This window comes from Diadema setosum, chromosome 17, assembly GCF_964275005.1.
Source record: "Diadema setosum chromosome 17, eeDiaSeto1, whole genome shotgun sequence".
Classification (NCBI taxonomy): domain Eukaryota; kingdom Metazoa; phylum Echinodermata; class Echinoidea; order Diadematoida; family Diadematidae; genus Diadema; species Diadema setosum.
In genome coordinates, this window is record NC_092701.1 from 19421307 (window position 1) to 19441558 (window position 20252).

The following is a 20252-nucleotide window of genomic DNA, read 5'->3' on the forward strand; positions in this document are numbered from 1 at the left end:
ATTCTTTTTTTTTTTCAGTAGTAAGGAATTGCAGAGTTGACAGAGTTGCTTACTGTGTATAAACAAAACACAGCTCAAAAATAAGTGTTGAGGCATCCATATGCATGTAGCTCTATTTGAAAGCGTCATTCAGTCAATACATTGTATTAAAAGGAGTTTGCTCTATTTATTCATAAACATATTAAAGTTGTCTATCTTTGCTGAAATGCAATATATGCCACCCTAGGTTGCCATCATACACCCTGACAAGTTCAAGACTATAATACCTCCAGAGCAAGGGGGACTCCACCTCAAGAGAGTTTGATATCACTACACTAGAGCACAGACTGGCAAGCGACAATGGCTCTCCTCGACGATCCTGCGTTCATCATCGCCCACATCCGGCACGCCTTCATCACTAGCGACGACACGGGAATGTGCGAGATGGCGATCATGAACGAGGACATCGACTGGCCGCAGAAGAAGAAGGAGCTGGAGGAGAAGCGGAAGTTGGCCAAGGTGCCGTTCGACAGCTTCGACAATGATCAAGGTATTTTGTCAGTCTCTTTTTCTTGCTTACAAAATTTAGCACATTTGCTGGGACTCCAGTTCTTGTACAGTCTGACCTCTCTTATCCGGCCATGTCGGGACCGGCGCCCATCTGGATAAGTGCTGTGGCCGGATATAGGAGAAATGATGTGTGTGTACATGCGTATATTATGTAGTTCCTGACCCAGTGGTAGGTAGGTAGGTAGCTTACACTGCAATAGTGTTGTAATCTTGCTAGCCAACTCAAGATCATAGTCCATTTTTTAATGGAATTTGAAACATTTTAATAAAAAAAGTGCTTGTGTTGGGAACACTATAGGTAAGTAGTATGTGTTTTTTAGGTGTTTTGATTGGGTTTTAAATCACATTTTTTTTTTCGTCTTCTCTGTGTGCACGTGTCAGGATGATAAGATAAATCCGGATAAGAGATGGCCGGATAATCGTGGTTGGGCTGTGATTGCACATTGGCACATTAGAGTTCTGATTCATGCTAATGTTTCTTGTCTACAGAGGGATAGGATGCCTCAAGAGTATCAGCAGAGGAATGAGCTGGCTTCAGCAGGACTTAGAATCCACAGCTAATTTGACACATGGACATTGTGTGCATGCACGTACCTTTGTTCTAAAATGAAGCTGTAATTTTTGAAGGGGGGGGGGGGGAGGGAGGCTTCTAGTGCAAATCCTAAGTTTGGTAGTGTCATAAACCAGGCGTGCAAAAGGTCACGTTTAGCCTGTCAAATGGTGTGAGAGCAGCACAGATAGAAATATTTGGCATTTATATAATCCAGAAGTATTTTTTTTTAGGGAGAACATGCATAACACATTGCCGTGAGAAACTCCGAAGGGGTACGACTTTGACTATGCGTGAGGGGGCTATGGCTGCATGCTGGGTCTAATTTTCGGGAAGTTGGGAAAATCGTCAGAAGATGTGAGCGGAGGATGCAAACCATGCTGCTTCCATCTTTCACGCCCAAACTGATAAGAGGAGCAAACTCATTGAAATCAACTGAAATAAGTGATGACAAGCACATGTGCCGCTTTGGATGTGCAAGATAGCCAGTCTGAGTTGTCTTCGTCCATTTTTTTTCAGAACACTTTGCCAAATGGCATGGGTCACTTTAGTCCTGCTATGAATTATTCAAGAAAAAAAAAATCAAAATGTGAAAGCCTGTATTTTTTATTCTGTGTTTGCTTTTAATTCTATAAGTGGGTTCGAGCTTAGAAATGTCAAGAGTCATTCCATTAGTCACATAATGTGAATATTAACGCGATGTAATATCCTTTGAACAGTGTCTCCAAACAAGGATGGTATTGCCCTTTAACATGTGTGTTGTTGACTTTTTTTTTAAGGGGGGTGAACATATCTCTTCTATGCTGCCACATTCTGAAGAAGAGTGATCCTGTGCTGGATGCAATTATTCCCAGCCAGACATGAATACATCACACTTCCAATGACCAACTGTTTTGTTTTGACCTCTATGCATGCACAAATACGTTGAATCTCAATGCTGATGTTCAGTGACCCCCCACATCCGTGATTATTGGAACAGTCTGAAGATGAGGCTTGTTGCGATAAAGTTTGTATTTTTTCATGGCACATCTATACACATAGTCTATGACTGAAGTAGGTACCTCAGTGTCCTGGAGACCAGGTGGCGACCTGATGGTGACTCGAGTCTCCACTGGTTGTGGAGACATCTCCGCGATGTCTCCTGGAAGTCGAGAATTGAGCTTGTTCAATTTTGTTCGGAGACTTTCCAGTCTCCTGCTGGTCCTGGAGACATCTTAGGACATGGAGATGTCTCCACAATGTCTCTATCAGTCGCAGGCCGGGAGATGTCTCCGTGATGTCTTGCAATGTCTTGCGGTGACCGAAGGCGAAATGTGGAGATGTTGTGGAGACGTCTCTCTGCAGCTAAGAAGACATCCTCAGAAAGTCACTGCATCCGCCAAAGATGTCTTGGTGATGTCATGGCGACATCCCTGTGACTTCCATGTGAATATTAAAGTTGTCACCTTTTATGCCTCCGCCAACGAAGTGGCCGGAGGCATTATGTTTTCGGGTCGTCCGTCCGTCCGTCCGTCCGTCCGTCCGTACGTCCGTCCGTCCGTCCGTCCCGTTTTGTTTTTGTCGATATCTCAAGAACCGTGTGGTGGTTTTGCATCAAACTTGGTATGAGGGTATATCCTTGGGGGATGATACTTTGTGTGGATTTTAGGGTCACAGGGTCAAAGGTCAAAGGTCACAGGTTATTTTGTGAAAAAAAAAAATTGAAATTTCATGTTTTTCTCCATATCTCGCAAATGGTTCAAGGTATCTTCATGGAACTTAGTATATGTGCTTGTACCGATGGGCAGTGATTATCTAGGGAAGTTGGGGGTCATGGGTCAAAGGTCAGGGGTCAAAGGTCAAGGTCAACTCCTCAAAATATAACTACTTTCCTTATATTTATGCAATGCCTGAAGGATTTTTTTTAACACTTGATATATGCATGTATAACCCAATATATATTCTGTGGGAAGTTTCTTACCAAAAGGTCAAAGGTCAAAGGTCAAGTGAAAGTGCTAAATTGCACTTTTTCCTCCATATCTCAAAAATAACTCAAGGTATTGTCATGAAACTTACATATTTATGCATGTTCTACCTAACAGTGATTCTCTTTGGAACTGTGGGGTCAAAGGTCAAAGGCCAGGTTTCAATAATACTATTTTACCATTTGATACTGAAATTATACTTTTTCTCAATACCTTGAAAATTACTCAATGCATAAACTTGTAAAAGGGTCAAAAGTCAAGTGAAAATCATCAGTTCCCCCAAATACCTGCACTCTGACGTTTTAATCATTCATCCAATTGAACCTAGTTCTAGGAAAGTGAACATTCAGCACATTTGTTGCAAACCTGTCATTTTAATATTTTGCCAATTGTGTGAAACTGTCATCACACATTGTCAAGACATTGTACTATAGACCTATTAGGAGAACCATGTATTATGGCGGAGGCATGCACCAGTCGCCGTAGCGACATTTCTAGTTTTGAGATAACTTAGATGTTGGCCTGGAGTTGCTGTGTGTTAAGAGGGCAAGCCATTTTTCTTTTTGTGTCTTACAAGACACCGCAACTGATCTGCTGCAGCAGTTGCTTCGATGTCTTTTCCAGTGAGATAGGCCCGTTGTTATGAAGCACAGAACTTGCTGCTTGGTTTTGTAAAAAATTGAGAGGGGTTCACTTTCTCAAGCATTGGAAAAATTCATGTAAGCAGTGTATTATCCAAACCATCCACATCACACACTGTTCTGATCAGATAGAAAGAGAAACTGAGGCTGGACAGCCTGCCTTATTTGAGTTTTATAGTGCTTTCTAAAAATGCCTACACTGCCCTGTGTACATTTTAACAGAATGCCGACGGATGCAAAGTGGTACGTTAGATGGATGCAAAAAAAAAAAAAGAAACATATTCAACTTTTCGCATACAGGCAGTTTAGATCACAAGGGTGCAGAAAATGTGCAATTTATACGCAAGTCTACACAATGCTACAGCTGTATATATGCTACTGTAAGCCATGCATAAAAAGCAATAATATACAACCCTATGCCAGTCTGACAAAAAGTCTTTTGAGGCTGAATCCACGGATTGATCCACACACTCCTTATTCTTGCAGCTGCTTGCTTCCTTCAGCATTTATTATTATTATTATTATTTTTGTTAATAAGTATGAAGTCTGATTTTGCTGTACTCGGTATGCCACACGATGCAACTCTGTGCAGGCCCGGTGTGAAAGCCCCTTGTAATAAAGCTCTGCCTCCTCAAACATGACAAAGCATTTAGATTACAAACATATGTATCAAGAATGGAGTAGATCATGATTGACAAACATGTCAGGACTACGAGGGGCGACTGAAAAGTTTTGAGCCTTCAAGAGATGGTAAGAGGCAGAAGTACTTTATTGCTCTATTTTTCTACATAGTCCCCTTGTGAGTCCACACACTTCCTCCAGCGGTGACGTAGTGCCTCTATGCCGCTGCAGTAGAAGTTCTTTGGTTGGTCCTCCAGGTAGGAGTCAGTAGCATCAATGACCTCCTCATCAGTGGTGAAGCGTTGTCCAGCCAAATCTTTTTTGAAGTTCGGAAAGAGGTGGAAGTCCGATGGGGCTAGATCTGGTGAATACGGTGGGTGCGGAACTAGTTGGAACCCACAGTCATGAATGGTTGCCATTGCAACTGCTGATGAATGCGCTGGAGCATTGTCCTGGTGAAACAAGACACCTTTTGTGATCATTTTGTCCATTTTTTATGAATCACCTGATACAGAAAGTTCAAGGACCTGTAAAATAAGGATAAAAGTTGTTATGACCAAGCAATTTGGTTGGTAGGAATAAGATATAATGAAGACTTCATGGACCAAATTTGGCCTTCATATCTTAATCCTTTCTATGTTAGGCTCAAAACTTTTCAGTCGCCCCTCGTACATTGTAAGTTTGGAGAAGCTAAACTCTGCCTCCCTATTTTGTAAATATGGTGAACTTTTCAGATTGCAATGGCAGAATCAAGTAAAGCATGATGGCCCAACGTGTCTAGACCTTGATTGACCAAACTTGATTGAATAGTGCGTATTGGAAAAATGCGGTTGAAGCTGCCTTTTAGACTTGCAAAAAAAAATATGTCTGTATTTTTAAACCTGTGTACCAACAAGGAGTTTTTTTCCCCCCCCCCCATCTGAAACTGCTCTATGCCTTGCCAACTTAGTTAACACACAAACTCCATTCAATTACAGTGGTCAGACTGCTCAGAATGATTTGCGGTTTTCATAATTATACTGTATCCTTTCCAGACAATCATTATCTTTTTCAAAGTTTTCTGGTGATCCTTGCATAATGTCTAGATCCTTGTAGTGACGTGTAGTGGGTCTAATAAAGCAGATGTATGCCATCGTATGCTTTGTGCATTTACGACATTCGGAGTTGAAACTTGCCCCCAAAATGTCATCATGTTCTCAAGCATGGTGAATGTTTCTCATCTGAAAGTGCAAGAACATCATTTTTTTTTTTCTAACTCATTTTCAGGCTGTGAGTTGTTAATTTTTCCCCTCCATGTAGCACTATGTTCTGTAGTACATCACCATACATGATGTATGATTTTGTTATCTTTCTTTTTTAATGGGCATTAGATCCTTTGTAGAGATGGGCCAAGCTTACTGCAGGATAGAGTTGACTTCTGGCAGTAGTATGGTACAAGAAGAGATAGTGTACTGACCTAGATCAGGTCCTAGAAGAAATAGATGACCGTCAAGTCATGATTAAATTGGCACTATTACCTCATATTATCATATATTGGAGAGAGATTAAATGCAGCTGATTGGATTCATTGAATCTGCACAAACTTTAGAAACAAATTCACTAAGTTTGCCAGTTTGGAGAGACACAGGAACTTTACATTTTTGATCTTTTAAAATATGTTGCCAATTTAGGAATTATTTATAGATTTAGCAATTATGAATGTGAAAGTACTGCATCTAACGCAATAACCATGTTCAGTCAACACCATGGGCTCACATGGACGATGATATTTTGCTTTCCTTTATTAGGCAATAACAATAAATAGTATAAAAGATTATAACACAAAGATGTGTGGCACCAAACCATACTAATATTGTTTATGTGTATGAGCTTCAAGGAAAAAATCTGTGTTTATATATAATTTAAGACATTTAAATTTTCAGAACAATAATGAAAGAGATCAGAAGCAGGTGCTTTCAGTGCCTAATAGTTTAAAGGGGCATAGTCCCGGTAGTGAGGAGGGCACTCTTGATGATACTGCCGATCACCGTTAGCATTGATACGAAGATTACCAAAGTTTAGCTGTCATCAAGAGTAAAGTGCGTAGGTGTTGCTAAGTAACGTTGCCTTTGTTGTCTTCTCTGCGCATCGCGCAGTCTGTAGTAATGCCAGGGTGCGTGCATATGTGCTTGTTATTATGACATCACAAAAGAAGTTTGCTAAAGCTGTCATCCCCCTCAGCCGAATCATGAGCCGAACTGTGATCCGACCGCTGACTACAGTGAATCAGACTTCTTCGGACTCGGGGGAAAGTGGGCCAAAGTGTAAACGCTAAAGAGGAGTCAATAGCGTAGGTCTCTATAGGAAACTTGCGCCGTCCGCCCGCGTACGCATTTGACTAAAACACCGGGACCATGCACCTTTAAGATACCCCGGCGCAAGACTTCACTTACAAAAACAGTTTTTGTGGGGGAAGCTTTCTACTTTGTATTCATGAATGATGGGAAGATAAAAGCGCTCAGACTGCATGGCTCAGGAGTATTCATGCGCTCATTGTATTACTGGTACATGCATACTAGAACATGAATGACACAAGTTTATGTGGGACTTGTATTGACCCCGCCACACAAGATTTTAATTAGAAGGAATTCAGATGCATGAATCAAACATACTTTTCTCATAAATTTACATAGTAAAAGTCTTTTCTTCTTATCTTTTGAATTCTTATGTAGTATCAATTCTGTGAAGATCTGAGAATTTTATCATACAAATGCAAATGTGAACGTGAATGCTGCATACATCCTACCGTAAGTAGTGTATGTTCACATATTATATTGCATCTTGTTGCAGTACCAAGGATCTGTAGGAATGCATTATGCATCCAAAATTGCGCTCAGCCAATAAGGAGAGGGTATGATTCGTAGCTGCAGCTGGCCAAGCTGTCATGCACGTTCATATACAATTTGTACGTATACAAATTTGGCGGATTATGTAGAGAGCTTGAGCGCTTCAGCGATCACAGAAAGAACCATCCACACAAAAATATCTGATCTCTGTGATTGACGTCCAACGTCTGTGCCTGTTGATTAGTCTAAATTCGAGATGCATTCACACTTTCTCGTGCCAGTTGGAGTATTCTTTTTATCATCATTTCTCTTTGTAAAGAACTTCATGCACTCATATTAAAAAAAGAAGAAAGAATAATGCTCTTCCATGCAACAAAGTAAATTTTCAGGGTATTGATACACTTTAAATTTCTTTTTTTTTTTTTCATTTTCAATTTTTTTTTTTTTTTTTTTTGAGGGGAGAGAGGGTAATTCAAGGTCTTGTGTGGGCAAGGACTTTCACACTTTGTCAAAGTCTCCCATTTACAATGATGAAGATCTGCGGAGTGATACGTGCTGATGTAAGTGATAAAGATGATGCTGACACCACCAGTGATGAAATGCCCGCTTTCGTCCCTAAATCGGCGGGGCGGTTCCACGCTGTCGTGCAAAGCGGCGGGAATGAACGAGTTTGGAGTCGAGTTTTGAAGCACACCCTTCGACGTAATCCGACTTTTCCCCCCCCAAACCTGGGTACCAGAGGGATGTGGGCTTATTAAAGAGGATATGGAGTGATGGACGAGAAAAGGCAGACTCTGGCGCATCACACGGGATGTTGAAGAAAGTGAATGGGTGTGTGTAAGGGAAAATTTTGTGAATGCAGGATGCTGGGACGGGATGTGTGACTGGTGACATTTTGGCCCTGTTCCTCTTTGAGCATCACCTCTGACCACTTTTCATTTTTATAGCCATGAAAATACTGATAGACATGAAAGCCTTTAGTAGCTTACCAACTCAAGATCAAGATCTTTAATACAGTCATTGACCATAGGCACAGATACATTGTAGCAATGTTTCATGTGCTGTATTGGACTAATAGGGTCTAAAGTACAGATGTATGACTATGATTTAAGACTTTAATACTTGAAAACAGTAAAGCACTTTTATATCGTCGGATATATGAATTTCATAGAGGTGTTCGGAGTGACTACAGCAAAGTTCAGTGTACTAAAGTTGTACATGTAGACTTCATCTCTCAGTTGAGTGTGTTTGAACATTTGTGCCTTGGGTGATGCTAATGTTTCTTGAGTGTTGCTGGAGTTTTATCAGGTTATTACTTAGCTACAATGATTGTACACTAATTGAGTATGTACGCCCATGATTTTTTATCATGGCTACTACTAAAACACTGATTAATTCAGTGCTTATTTATTTACGTCGATGTAGGGCAATTTGTCAATCAGTTGCAATGAAAACATCTCGACGGAAGAATTTCATGAATTTGAATAACAAAGCAGTACCCGCTGCATGCTATAAGGATTAGAACCAACACTTGCTGTCAGGCAAAAGCTCGGTGGTCTAGTGGAGATGATGCCTGTCCGGTGATCAGGAGGTCGTAGGTTCAAATCCTGCTCGAGTATGTACGCCCATGATTTTTTATCATGGCTACTACTAAAACACTGATTAATTCAGTGCTTATTTATATACGTCGATGTAGGGCAATTTGTCAATCAGTTGCAATAAATAATTGCATCTGATTGAATGTTTTGATTAAGAAATCTATCTAATTCTTTGGCAGGTGATCAATGCAAGATAAATCTGTAGACGAAAAGGTTCACATGTCAAATGCTAGACGTTATGTAATGTTCCCTCCTTTTCATTCAATTTTGTGCACGACAATCTAATGTAGAAATACATGTAGCACTCTGTGTCAAAGCTATCCTTGAAAAAGTTTTTTAGACTGTTTACAACTTGTGGGGAATTAATTTTGGAGCACTGAAATGTTGATATTAATATCGGAAGTACACAGTGAGTAATATATGTGCAGCTTGAATTCTTGCATTTTGTTGTAAACTTCCACAGTACATATTTCAGCTTGTTGGTACAAGTAGTTGCTGCCACAATTCGAAATGATGTACAGAGGTGTGAATTTTATGCCGGGATATGTACAATTGTTTTGTTTTCATCTGTAAAACATAAATGTGATTTATCGTATAAGTATTATCTATGAAAGGGTAAGAATGTTTTTCCAAGTAAATTAGAGTTACAGCATACCAGAATTTCTCCAATTTATTATTGTCTTTTTAAAAAAAACATTTTGTGTTTGAATTCTACATGTAATACACACAGTGTGGATGTATATATATATATATATATATATATATATATATATATATATACATGTACACGTACGTGTAGGATGTCCTTGTACCATACAGTAACTCATACAACTGTATGTTTGCAAATATCCCAACTTCCATGTATTTTAAACTACTGGACACTATTCAGCTTTTGCTATATTTTCTAGTCCTTTGAGCATGATGTAAAGATATTTCTGTTGAAAGGTTCAATAAGTGCCTGGCTTAGTTAAAGTCAGTAATGTTCAATGAATATTCAGTGAATGTTCAATGAATGTTCAATGAATGCTTTAAAAGTTTTTGAGGAGCTATTTTGTGTGACTTCATACCCCGTGTCACAGCTTATCACTTTGCTAGTTTTACGTAGTAGGTCAGGCTGGCAATATTACTGTATTATTTAAAATACAGCAAATTTTGCAGTCAAGCACAAACTGCAATGTGTGTGGCAAACCTCAAGAAGGTGGGGACTCGGCTTAATGTCATTGTCCACGCTGGCGTTTGACACTCTGCGGCTGTCAAACAAGTATTTAATGTCATTGCCGTGGCTTTGGGCGGGCTTCTTAGCGACAGGTTTTGATAATGGAAGCCCGGATTGACCCCGATTTATGACCAGTGTCACAAGAGATTATCTTTTATTTGTTTGTGTGTGTTTGTGTGTGTGTGTGTATGTGGGTGTGTGTGTGTGTGTATGTGTGTGTGTTTGATGGAATCATGGAAGCTTAGGAACTTCCCCAAATCCGGCGACAAAGGCATCAGTTTGTGCGTCCTCTTGGCAGCCGGTTTTGATGGTTACACAGTTTGGCAGACGAGGCACGACATTAGCTAATCACACCAGTCCCCTCCAGGCCCTCGATCGCTAGCCACTTGCTCTCTGCTACCACACACGAGACATTGAACTCTGCCCGGGTGCTGCTACTACTACTACCCCCGGAGTACCGGTAAAAGGAAAGGGGATTAAAGGAAGATCAGAAAGAAAGAGAGAGCGGGGTAGACAGGGAGACAGAAAGATAGAGAGAGAGAGAGAAAGAGAGAGGGTGAGTGGTTTGGTGGAACGCAACTCACTTCCATCCCCCCAAGAAAAATCATGCAACTAAACCAGACACGACACGTTGATGTTAGGGAGTGAGAGCCAGCAAAAGGGGCAGGAAATCGCGCAAGAGTCCAGAAAAGCGGGGGGTCTCTGCGCGCTGAAAGGGGCGGGGATTAGTTCTTCGTCATTAAACCGTCATTGGCCGTAATATTTTGTGACAAATTTGGGCTTGACGGTGCTTTGTTTCTCCTCGGCGCAGGAATTAGAAACACGCATGGCCGCCGCGAGTCTGCCGGATAATTTGATAACCCTGTGTGTCACTCCCGGTTTGGGGTGTTAAATGGGTCAAATTGATCGCGATGTCTCCAGCACTTGATCATGTAGATACATGGAGCAATTCTCAACTCCGCAGCTTCCCTTAACCCCCTGCTTCCTTCTCAAAACAGTTCTTTCCTCTCTCTCTCTTGCTCTCTCTTTTTTTTTTGTTGGTTAAGAACAAATACTGCTTCATGTATCTTGTTTTGCATAATCATTCTTATTTTGTAGACCAAATTTACCAACATTAAAAACCTCATAGTGCAGAGCATGGCACCAATATTATTCATTGTGCGTCTGTTTGTCTGCAGCAAACAGCACTGATTGGTGATTTATGTGTGACAACATGAATTCCAGCATTGCCACATCCGTAAACACGATTTGCAAAGACAGAAGGTTGTATGAGGAGTGAGTGGAATGCACAGATCATCTTCTTTGGTAAGGTAATACTAATAGCAGTGGTAATCATTTGATTTTGGCATTAGTTATGACAATAGAATTGGTACTGTTTTAAGTTGTATGTGTATTGGTGCTGTTGTCTATGGTAATCACACAATCTGTTGTAGCAACATCACTATCAATAGTATTAGAACTTTGTAGGTAGTAGTTTACAATCTGTAGTGGCAGTTATAATGATAATGCCTTATTCCCAAGCATGAGTCAAGAAACAGGGGAAAGTAATAACAGAGTGGTCAAAATCGATAAAAATTTATAAGGAGGAGCACCGCAAGTTGCTGTTTCAGTCACTGTTGTCAGAGAAAAGTTGTTGAAAGGTTATTTTTTAATATTAGTACTGTAGAGAAGGAGTTGCTGTGATTGTAAACCCCCTTTTTTGGAGGAACACCACTTCGGTGCAGTGAAATTCAAACTCTTACGCATTATTCTCACCATGGAATCGGAACCATAACCCACTCTATGGGGATACGTGTTCAGCTGAAAGACTACCATTGTCCCCGAATTAATGCCTGAAAAAATGATTGCGCTATATGAGAAAACAACAGCAACAAACAAATACATCGATATGGGGACCATTTTCCTCACCAGAACAGTTGTTTTCTCGCCAATTCCAGATACCAGGTACATGTACATTTTATGCTGTTTAAACATTTGCCATTTGCTTGTGGAACTGTACAATAGGGTCGCATTGCGCACTTCAATCCGAGTGTCTCAAGTTACCTTCATCATGCATAAATTTGGCCTTACCCTCACTCTTTATGATTTTTTATTTGTATTATCTGTGTTAGTGTGTGTGTGTGTGTGTGTGTGTGTGTGTGTGTGTGTGTTAGTATGTCTGTGTGTGTGAGAGTGTGTGTGTGTGTGTGTGTGTGACAGACAGAGAATGAGAGGTGAACGCATGACATGTTTAATAGCACACAATGTTAGAAGAAAAACTGTGTTCACCATCAAGCGTCACATTGCCCATGTCCATTTGAATGGTGTCACAAAATATTTATATTTAAACTACACGTACAATTTGTAGGCTACGTACCTACACATTATGTCATGGCATTTGTGGGTTTATAGACATTGTTATATGATATGAAATGCAAGAGGATTATTGTGTAAGAAAAAAATAATTTGTTCCAGTAATACATTTGCCTTGAATAGCTATGAGGCTGCTGTGTCATTTTTTGTTTGCTTTTATACCTACCCAGGTATTTGTCTTTGAGCATCAAAGGGTATGTGAACCTGTTACTGTGGTTATCAACTTTGTGACTGTGCATTTCAAAACCCAACAAAAAGTCCCACTACCCAATTTTATTATACTCAACTTAAGGTGAATTTGGTCAACCTACAGTAGTCAGTTTTACTTTTTCATATTTCCTGACTGAGCAATTTCTTTTTCCATTATTATGAATTTGAAGGTACATTGTAGGGGTAATAAAATAAATTTAAAGTTGTCTTTTTCAGTTTTTCTTTAAAGCTTTTTTTTGGTTTTGTTTGTAGGCTGTATGGTCAGGTATGTGGAAGAGGTCCTTTTTCATTTCTTAAAAACCATCATCACACTCTCTGCATTCAGTTCTAATAAAACTTTTGAAAGCATAACGCTATTGCATCGAAAGTTTGTTTAAGTTATGAATCGAAAGTACTTAATAATAAGTAATAATAAGCGTGCAAATTTTCAGCTTACCGGTAATCCCATAACCCCATCATAATGGTAGCTATGGTGTTTTACATCCTGTCTTTTGTCCCAAGAGCACAACTTGGTGAGATTAAGCACTTGACTAGACCATAAATTTTAATGTCTCTTTTCTCTGGGAACGCTTTTGAAGAGGGTGTACATGTACAACTTTCTTTTCACTACAGTATTAAGATGGGTTAGAAAAGTCCATTTCTGTTGAGTCATATTTCTGAATCTGCTTTTGCTGGAGTTAACAATTTAATGTCTGGCCACTTCCTGTTGGTTTCGTGATGCAGGGTCACAATTAGTATGATAATTGCACATGGGTGTAGGATAATGCCCACATACTTGGTTTGATGTGGAGTGATTTGCGCAGGTAAATCAATACCAGCCACCATGGTACATGTACTCAGGCAACTATGTTACAGATGATAAGTTTTAGAGTAGTTCTAAGACGTCATGCAGACATTTTCAAGTAATGTTTGGTCAAATGGATGTCAGAGAATCAAACACAGTGTCCTGCTGACACTCTTTGAATCTGTTACAATTCATAGAGATACTGATATATTGCTGCTGGGGTGACAAAACATCTTATCTCCAAAAATGTCAAATGTTCAGGAGAGTGGAAAAACATGGCAGCCAAAGCACTGCATAGATACCTGTCCTTTGACATGCCATGTTGCCTTCATGTTGGGGGTAAGATAGCTAGCATTTGGACAGGACATCACTTGACTGATTATCTGATGAGTAATAAAAAAGAAAATAGGTGACACTCACCAAAATGTAAGGTACAAGCTTTTGTCACCCCCAGAGATGAAGTATATCTCTATGTTGCAATTACAGTAACATACGCCACATACTTTGCGAATTGGGACGTGTCAGACAATTTTTTGTTAGTGTTTGAATTTTGTGGTTGAGAACCTCAAAGTGACGGAATGAGAAGTAAGTGTCATCCCTTCTCAAAGGAAGAGCTGGAGATTTCCAACCTAGGGGACTACTTGTATTCTATTTATACCACATTTGTTTGTTTGTTTATGACTGGCACTTTGCACTACCACTTTGCATCTGACAATTAGTTACCAGACATTTGTGCCTATCAGTGAAGAAGGCACTCCAACATGTGTGCCAATCGGGAAAGAAAGCACAGTAAGGGTTATAGATCCAGCTTCACTTCTCAGTAAGAACAAGGGTGCAATTCTGTTGAAGTGATGTGTCCTACAAGTTTGTATACTTACACACACACACACATACTCTCTTTGTCTCTCGCTATCTCACCAGAAAACAAGGAAATACATGTATTAATGCAATCCCCTATAATTCTCCCAGGTGGACTAGTTAAGAGCCCACATGGTGTCATCCTGGCATATACATGTAGGAATACATGAATGAATGAATGAATGAATGAACTTCAAAATGGAGCCACATGTGCACAATGAAAAGACCAACACGTATCCAGTAACCGCAATATACCAGCAATGACAGCCTGTTTTAGTGCATGACAATGACAAACGGCGAGTGTTATATTGTATCTGTGTAAGGTATAGAGAGTTCAGATCACATCTGATTTGGGAAAAAAAGACACAAATTGTCTTGCTGATTACTCCTTATTACCAAGCCAGTTTCCTTCTCCCCTGTGTTGGTGGGATTCTTTGCCCTGAGTTTGGTAGTTGTAAAATGGGGGTCCCATATATTCACTGTTGTCCTTGATATCTACTCACAATTGCTTTTCCTCTCCATCTCTCCTCTCTCTCTCTCTCTCTCTTCCTCTCTTTCTTCTCTGTCTCTGTCTCTCTCTCCCTTTCTGTCTCTTTATTCCTTAACCCGTTGAGGACGAGTCCCGAGTATACTCGGGCAGGTGTCTATGGGAAATGCGTGTTGTAGCAAAATCAAACCGTCCTCAACGGGTTAAGCATCAACAAAAACAAGCTCACAGGACTGCTGCAATATTGCAAACAGTCACTTGCTTTACACACAAATGGAAAAAAAGATAGAAGACCAAAATACATCCAGTAGTCTCTATAATACCACTGACTCCAGCCTCTCCGGGGGATGACAGTGAGAAATGGATATTAGTCTCTGGTGTCTGCTGGTGTAAGAGGGTTCAAATCAAATCCGATTGGAAAAAACAACAAATTATTTTGCCGATTCTCTCTCATTATCAAGCCAATTTCCCCTCCATCTTGTGTTGTCATAGAGTTTACTCTTCCGTTAGTTCTTGGTCGTTGATGAAATGGGGGTCGGTGAATAGCCACTTGTTTTCTTGATACCGGTACACAATGCCTCTTCCGCCCTTCTCCCTGTCTCCCGCCTCCTCCTCCCTCCCCTCCCCCCCCCCCACCAGTCGCGCAGGGGGGAGAAAAATGCAGGACACGTTCTCGTCCTTAAGAGTAGCAATGACTGTGTGTGACGGTGGCACATTGGCGCGGGGTAATGGGGGCTGTAAATCAAAACGTCTTGCGAGGTGGGTGGGGATTGCGCTGTTTGGAATAATTGCATGGCTAAGTGGACAGAGGGTACAATAAACATTTACTGCATCAAGGCATGTGTCACCTTTCACCGGCGGATTCTTGCGGCGCAACGTTGGTAATGGGTTTTGAAGTGCCAGAGTTTGCATTGCCATCTCATCACCCGCTACATTGATACTGCAGTATCAGAATGACTCTCAAGGTGAAGGTTAATCTTCCTGTGTGCAGCTGAATTTGTATTGATGATTTAGTCATGCAGAATTTTCTTTAGAAAGGATACTACTGGGAAAGAGAAACACTTATGAATAGTTTTAGACTTCTTTAAAGGCTTGAGTATGTTTTTGATTCAAACAACTGGCTTATTACTCATTTTCTTTTGATTTAATAAATTTTTAATTCTAAATATATGTAAATGTATTGTATATATATATATATATATATATATATATATATATATGTGTGTGTGTGTGTGTGTGTGTGTGTGTGTGTGTGTGTGCATGTGTGAGTGATAAGAAGGGGAAAATCAATAGTTTTAACCCGTTAAGGACGAGTCCCGAGTATACTCGGGCAGGGGTCTATGGGAAATGCGTGTTGTAGCAAAATCAGTCCGTCCTCGACGGGTTAAAGGAAAAAAGAGGAATACACCAAGATGTTTGGTCTCAGAGAGTTTGTGCAAGTTACATTGTATAGCTGTCATTATCTAATCTATTTTTTTGTTTGTCTATTTGCCATTTATACTCTTACCATATTTTACAGGGACCATACTACAACAGTAACAAAGGCAAACACATAGTCTTGTACTTACATGCTGAATGTTTAGATCTCTATGTCACATGTAATAGATCCATTGTAACCATAGGAGTATACTGTATGTCTCACACTTTCATATATATGCCAATAATACAGGACAAAGCAGACTTTCTTGTAAACTCTTTATGCTCCCAGGGACTTACAACATGAAATTTAACTTGGCCAAGCCTTTTCATCAGCATTAAGTAATCCATTCAAGCTTGAACTGTACAGTACAGTTGAACCTCTCTTATCCGGCCTCCCTTTATCCGGGTCTCTCTATTATACAGACGCAATCTCGCCGTGATTTTTTTTTTTTTTTTTTAAATGATTACGGGAGCCAAGGGGGATTCCCAACTCCTTGAGAACTCCTACACAAACACACATGAATTACATATTACTTCCAACATTAACATACACCTCTATTTTGGGGTCTGTTACTGAGTGTAACAATGAAAAGGTTGCAGTATACACATTACTACATGTGGTACTACAATGGGCTACATCAGTACATGTGTATGTATGTACATGTATAAAGCATTGAGTCTCCCGTATCCGGCCAAATCCCTAATCCGGATGAGCTCCGGTCCCGACTTGTCCGGATACGAGAGGTTCAACTGTAGTTGTAAAGTTAGCAAGCCCACTTGGCTGAAGCAATGTGGTCTCAGTCCAACAGGCACACCGTGGTGACACACTGGGGAATAGGGCATTTATTGTTCATTGACAATCAATATCCCAGACATCTGCGCCAATTTAGTGCAGAAAGGCACTCCAGTTTGCAATACCAGTTTGCAAACAAAGCACAGTAAGTGTTAAAGTACCGTACAAAGTTTACGATCTCAAATAGCTAGGGTGAAACCCTGATGCCATTACTTGATGCTGTGTGTTGCTTGCTGTCATCAAAGGTAGATGTGAACTTCTGACAGAGAAAGAATGGAAAACTTGATTCAGTCGCCCCTGTCAATTGCAAAAATGCTCCTCTACTGTGAAATGATTATCTCAATAGAGAAAAATCATAGGTCAACAATATTTTTTGTGGGATATTGAGTTGCGAGTTTAACCCATACCATGCCTATGTCCTCTTCGCCTTAACTTGTCAAAGCTGTTTTGGTGGCCTTCTGTTGAGCTGGGCAGAATGGAAGTCAGACAAGCCCCCAGGGGTTAAAAATCATACATCATGCCACCACAAGGATTCCTGGTAATGCAGCAGGGATTAGCAGGATTAAGCCAGATTACTTGAGCCCCTCTTCATGACAAGATTGTTCCCCTCCCCCAGTCCTCATGTGTGCTGATTGGCAAACAGAATACAGTCTTATTTGGTCTTAATACTCGAGGGAAACTTTTCCATTGCTAGCACTGTTCTTCCAGAGGGATCTGCCATTATCTTTACCCCAGCATCACCAGGTACCCATTTATAACACCTGGCTCAAGAGGGGTATTGTGGGTAAAAGGACTTAGGCACTCTGTCAGACTTGACAGTAAAAACTTGAGGAACATGTTGCAGATATGTAGTAGACACACAGTGACTGTTTCTGGAACAATTTGACAAAGTTTCCCATGTTTTCCCAAACAGTAATATCAGATGCTTCCACTGATTCAAATTGACAAATGTGACGCTGCCATTGTCTCACGTATCTATAATTGAAATGTATACAAATGCTCACTGAATTCCTTTTTTTTTTATTACATGAAATCAACAGAGATGTTATGTATCATTCACATAAATGTAGCTTTGTGCCAAAGTAGCAATGCGTCTTATGTGGACAGAGTTTGCAATTGTTAAATCGTGTGGTATTTGTGTACAAAATCAACAGGGAAGTTGTGTATGAGCTTATGAGTAATACTCTTATGAGCATTAAAAATTATGTCATTTGAAAATAGTCATGATTATTTTTTTTTCTGGAACCAGTTTGCTGATGGTCTGTTGACAGTCCTTTATAGCTACTGCTCAAACATAGTGCCAGAGGATGGACAGACTTCAAAGTAGATGGACATACCCATGACATTCATTCTTAGTTGTCCCTAGCTGGTGGAGAAGTATTTAAAATGAAAAAAATACACCAGTAGTAGTTATGTAGTGAAATTACTTAGCAAGAATGTATGTTTCCTTGCATGGGTGCGTGTTGATAGGGCATATGTTTATGTTTTGTCATAATACATATTGCATGTATGTGAAATAGGATTATCACCCTGCTGTGTTTTATCTGTATGCATTTTAAATAAGAAAAAAAAATAGAGCCTATAATGCCAAATGTTAAGATCTGGAGTGTCAGTCTGAATAAAGACCAATAAACCTGAGTCATTTATTTATTTATGCAATTTGTAGCAAGAAAATGCTCCAATGAGCAAGAAACAAAGAATGACAGGAGTCAGGAGATTCGGGAAGGAAGGGTTCGACGAAGAGAATGGGTGTCTTCCTTTGCCCCCCTCAATTCTGATTTATAATTGAAGTGTGACTAATGACTCAGCACAGAAATTACTGCCTTTTGAAGAAACTTCCCCTCCGGCCAAACAGAAGCATACAAATAAAGACAAAGTACAATTAAGAGGATGGGGTGGGAGGGAGAAAGATGGTATCAGGAACAGAAGAGACTGAGAGAAAGAATCAGAGAGAAAGGGAAGGTGAGAGATATATAGAGGGAGAGAGAGAAGTGGAAGGAGAGGCAGATAGATGGAGAGATACAAAATGAGAGATAGGAGGAGAGAGAAGTAGATGGAGATTGGGATAGGAGAAACAGAGAGAGAAAGAGATATATAGAGGGAGAGAAATATATGGAGATTGAGATAGGGGAGAGAGGGAGAGAGAGGTATAGAGAAAGAGACATATATATGAAGATTAAGGTAGGAGGAGAGACAAAGATGGAGAGAAAGTGAGAGATAAAAGGAGAGAGAAATATATGGAGATTGATATAGGGGAGAGAGGGAGAGAGAGATAGAGAAAGAAATATATGAAAATTAAGATAGGAGAATTAAGAGACATAAATGGAGAGATAGTGAGAGATAGAGGGAGAGAGAAATATATGGAGATTGAGAGGGAGAGAGGGGGAGAAACAGAGAGAGACAAAATGAAAGATAGGTACAGTGAATGATAGCAAGAAAGAGAGAGACATGCACACAAGTCAATGATATAAGAGTATAGACAAGAGAGGCAGAGTAAAAGAATACCAAATGAGAATGTCAGAATGTGAGAGACAAACAGAGGGACAGACTGAGGATTTCAAGTAGAATCCGAGACCCTGTTCGCACTGTAAAGACAAGATTGGTCAGAGGCAGGATTGTCAGTTGCAAAAAGGCCCATTTACACAGTCAAACCTGTCTATACCAGTCACCCAAGGGAGACAAAAAAGTGGCTGTTTTAGACAGGTGGCTGCTGCAGACAGTGACTTTAACATTACTTTTCTCAAGGGGGAGGGGGGATGGGAGGAGGTTGGGGGAATTGCATTTAGTGGCTGTATTCTGCAGGTAGCCACTATAGACAGGTGGCCTTTAAGACAGGTTTGACCGTATTGATGTAATGCAGAGATACAGAATTGCACTGAGAGAAATATCTGGCTCACAGGAGCTCTGAGATAACTGCCTATAACATTACTGTGTTGACATTTGATAGGATTTAATGCATGGTGCGAATCTAATTGATTACCTAGTGTACACGTATCCCTTGCTGTGCCTCGAGTATCAGGAAGAAACGTGAATATATTTTTGTAGAAAGTAATGTTTCTATCTGCCAGTGCTTGTTAGTTTCGTAAGTGTTTGGTAACATGCCCATTTGATACAAATTCCTAGAGCATAATTACAGGCACTGGTTACTCAAGATAGCTCCTATCCTTGAACTTCATGTGTCCCTGCAGCAACCCTGAAATTAGATTCCTTTCATGAGCTGGTATATTGTAGAGGTAGGTCATTCAAGCCTTTCATTAGAATGATAAAATGGGAAACTTCCTCGTGATGGAGGGTGAAACAATTCTATAGATCTCCAGTGAATTTATTCGGACCCATAAAAAACAAAAACAAAAACGAAGTCACCATTATCCCTGGTACAAAAGGG

At 40.2% G+C, this 20252-nt stretch overlaps 1 protein-coding gene across 1 annotated transcript in view; it reads left to right on the forward strand.

The window, feature by feature from the left end:
• The first annotated feature begins 289 nt into the window (after positions 1-289).
• LOC140240847 (target of rapamycin complex 2 subunit MAPKAP1-like) overlaps positions 290-20252 on the forward strand; it is a 72205-nt gene continuing 52242 nt past the window's right edge. The window contains exon 1 of the mRNA XM_072320621.1: positions 290-529. Within this exon, the coding sequence (XP_072176722.1) occupies positions 340-529 (190 nt within the window). The 5' untranslated portion in view covers positions 290-339. The remainder of the gene's footprint in view (positions 530-20252) is intronic.